Source organism: Camelina sativa, chromosome 3 (assembly GCF_000633955.1).
Source record: "Camelina sativa cultivar DH55 chromosome 3, Cs, whole genome shotgun sequence".
In the NCBI taxonomy this organism is placed as follows: Eukaryota; Viridiplantae; Streptophyta; class Magnoliopsida; order Brassicales; family Brassicaceae; genus Camelina; species Camelina sativa.
Genome location: NC_025687.1, coordinates 17,606,816 through 17,609,784, shown reverse-complemented (window position 1 = coordinate 17,609,784; position 2,969 = coordinate 17,606,816). Strand labels below are relative to the sequence as shown.

The window sequence follows — 2,969 nt, the reverse complement described above, 5'->3', positions numbered from 1 at the left end:
GGGTGATTCCTCACCATTAGCTCTCATCTTGTTTATTTTCTTATGGGAAAAATGTCATTAAAATCCTGAAGTTAGCATTTTCGTTGATTTAAATCATGAAATCTTTATTTGTTAAAAAAAATCATCATTCTTTTCTTGACTTCTATTTAAATCATGAAGACTTGTTGATTTCGCCGTTTGAAGCACAACGTTAACTGGCCGGACGGAGATATTAAATGAGGTTAATTATGTGTTAACGAGATCTGTTAGTTGGTAAAACGACATCGTTTTCTTCTTTAATTACATCCCCCAATCGAACTCGATTCTCATTTCCTCCTAAAATCCCCAAATCACAAACTCTAATTTGCAATTCATATGAGTTCTAGCTCGGAGACATCGGCGGTTGCTTCGCCTGACCGTGGAGTGCCATCGAAGTGCATTTGTGGAGCCGGTGTGAGAATCTTTACATCGAGAATCCTGGTCGACCGTTCTTTCGTTGTTTAACCAAATTAAATCACAAATTAGGGTTTGTGATTTGGGAATTTTGAGATAAAATAAGAACCGGGTTCAATTTGGAGATGTAATTAAAGAAAAAACGACGTTATTTTACCAACTTCGTTAACGCCTAATTAACCCCGTTTAATATCTCCATCTTTCCAGTCAACGTTGTGCTTCAAACGACAAAGTCAACAAAACTTCATGATTTAAACAGAAGTCAAGAAAATAATGAGGATTTTTTCAACAAATGAAGACTTCGGGATTTAAATCAACGAAAATGCTAACTACATGATTTTAATGATATTTTCCCATTTTTTTATTGTGTACATCAAGCGAAAACTCTCTCTGGTGCTCCCTTCCAATGAACCAATACATCCACTATCTCGACTCAAAATCCTAAATTGTAACTTGAATACCTAAAACCAAACAAAATTTCACCTTAAATGTCAAATTCCACCACACCAATTCGATTTACACAGATACGAAGATGAAGAAGACTAAGAAGATGGAACAAGACTACGAAATCGAGGCAGAGATTGAAGACCAAAACTGAGACTGAAAGAAAACCAATAGAGAAGAGGAAAGAGATTTTAGATTGCAAGGTCGAGACAGAGATGTAGGATTGAGAGTGAGAGTAAGAGCGGCACATAAGACTGAGATTATGAGATCGAGATCGAGGATCGGCAGAGAACAATGAGCAAAAAATATGAAGGGGACTTTGGCATTTTACCCTAAAATATTTCCTAAACATTTTCACTTAGGCGGGCACATAAAATTTTATTCCCGGTCAACAATACTATAACGTTTTAATTTTCGTGTATGCTATTATAGAGTGATGGATATGGGAAAAGTTAAGCGCCTTTGCCGCTCAACCTAAGATAGCGTTTGTAATTTTAAAAAACGCTATAAAATAATAAGGCGAGAGTATACTATAGCAGAAACATATAAACCGCTATTTTCAAGTGCTATTAATACTCATATAGATTTGTAGTGAGCCTTTTGTTAGATCGTGATGATCAATCCAAATATTATATAGTTTTATATATGATCGTAAAGAAGGCAAAGTCTACCATATATAACGATCTATCTATCTAGAAAATACATAGCTTTTATTTGATCGTGAAGGAGGCAAAACCTACCATATATAACGATATATCTATCCAGAAAAGACATAGCTTTTATTTGATCGTAAAGGAGGTAGAGTCTACCATATATAACGATCCATCTATCCGAATATAATTTAGCTATAGATTTGATCTTAAAGGTTGCCTATATATCCAGAAAAAACATAATTTCACGATGTCTAGAATATATATGTTCTAGAAACATAAATCGAAATATTATAAATTTACTTACCTCGTAAAAGCTATGGTGATAAAGACATCGTGCTAATAACGTGTTATAAAACATAACGTAAATATATATAATATTATTATATTATATATGTAGTATGTGTGTGAAACGAGAAAGAGAAAAAATGTAAGTGAAAGAATTCATTCTCTCTTAATGTTATCTTAGGATTACAATAAAACAAATGAACGTATATATAAGAGTGAGAAATATAGTTACTTACCACTTAAGAAACTTGAAAAAAAGTAAAAGATGAGATAAACATCATGAATAAGTGATAAACATCACTAATGGATAAATGATATAATCACTATCAATTTTTAACATTTGAGTTTTTTCTCATCGTTTTTGTTTTTGTTTTTTTGAGTTAGAATTGCTAAGTGGGTTGACCCATCAGAAAAAGATATGCTAAGTGGGCTTGAATGGGCCTGATAAGTCACTAAACGACAGTAGATTAGGGATCGCCTCCTTGTGATTGTGTTGTGGCCATCGACGATAGTCGTCGTCTTCCTTGTGGTTCCTCTGTGCTCTCAAGATCCTTTACTCAAACCCCGTTTTCTCGTTGGTGTCGTCTCTGTAGAACTGATGGAGCCTCCTGAAGGTTAATTTAATTTGATTTTCACTCGTGACTTGTTAAGTTTCATTAATCGCCCACCAGGTGTTCGACGATATTCCCCACCTAAATGAAACGACTAGAAAATTCTTGTTCTTGTTAATTTACAGATGGGAAATCTAATTTCGCCAAAGAGCTTTATGGTGAAAGTTTGAAGCTTTCGACACATGGTGGTTGACTCCTATACCTTCATAAGTTGCAATTAACAAAGTTTTTTCTTTCTTTTTTTTTTTTTTTTTCTGATGAAAACGTTAGCAAATATGTTCTCATTAGTTTACTATTACTGGGAATGTATCTTGTGTTTGCTTGGTTGTTAAGGATTAGAGCAGAATTAAACTTTGCTAAGTTTTGGCTTTCCACGTCTCTCTCTGACAAGAGTCATCTTTTGGGTATAGGTAATGTTGATCACAGTCTTGAGGATTCAGATGATCCCTTTTACGGAAGTTCAGATGAAGAATATAGTGAAGCTCGCGTGTTGGACAATGATAATAAGTTGAGACGTGAGAAATTCCACACGGTATTCTTTTTT

At 34.3% G+C, this 2,969-nt stretch overlaps 1 protein-coding gene across 3 annotated transcripts in view; it reads left to right on the top strand.

The window, feature by feature from the left end:
• The window catches only part of LOC104777431, a 1,708-nt gene continuing 1,029 nt past the window's right edge, over nt 2,291–2,969 (top strand). Inside the window, exons 1-3 of one of the 3 annotated variants that reach the window (XM_010501695.1) lie at nt 2,291–2,428; nt 2,551–2,610; nt 2,836–2,957. In XM_010501695.1, the coding sequence (XP_010499997.1) occupies nt 2,413–2,428; nt 2,551–2,610; nt 2,836–2,957 (198 nt within the window). In that variant the 5' untranslated portion in view covers nt 2,291–2,412. Of the gene's footprint in view, nt 2,429–2,550; nt 2,614–2,835; nt 2,958–2,969 lie in introns of all 3 variants that reach the window. The other 2 variants (XM_010501694.1, XM_010501697.1) reach the window with 2 other exon arrangements.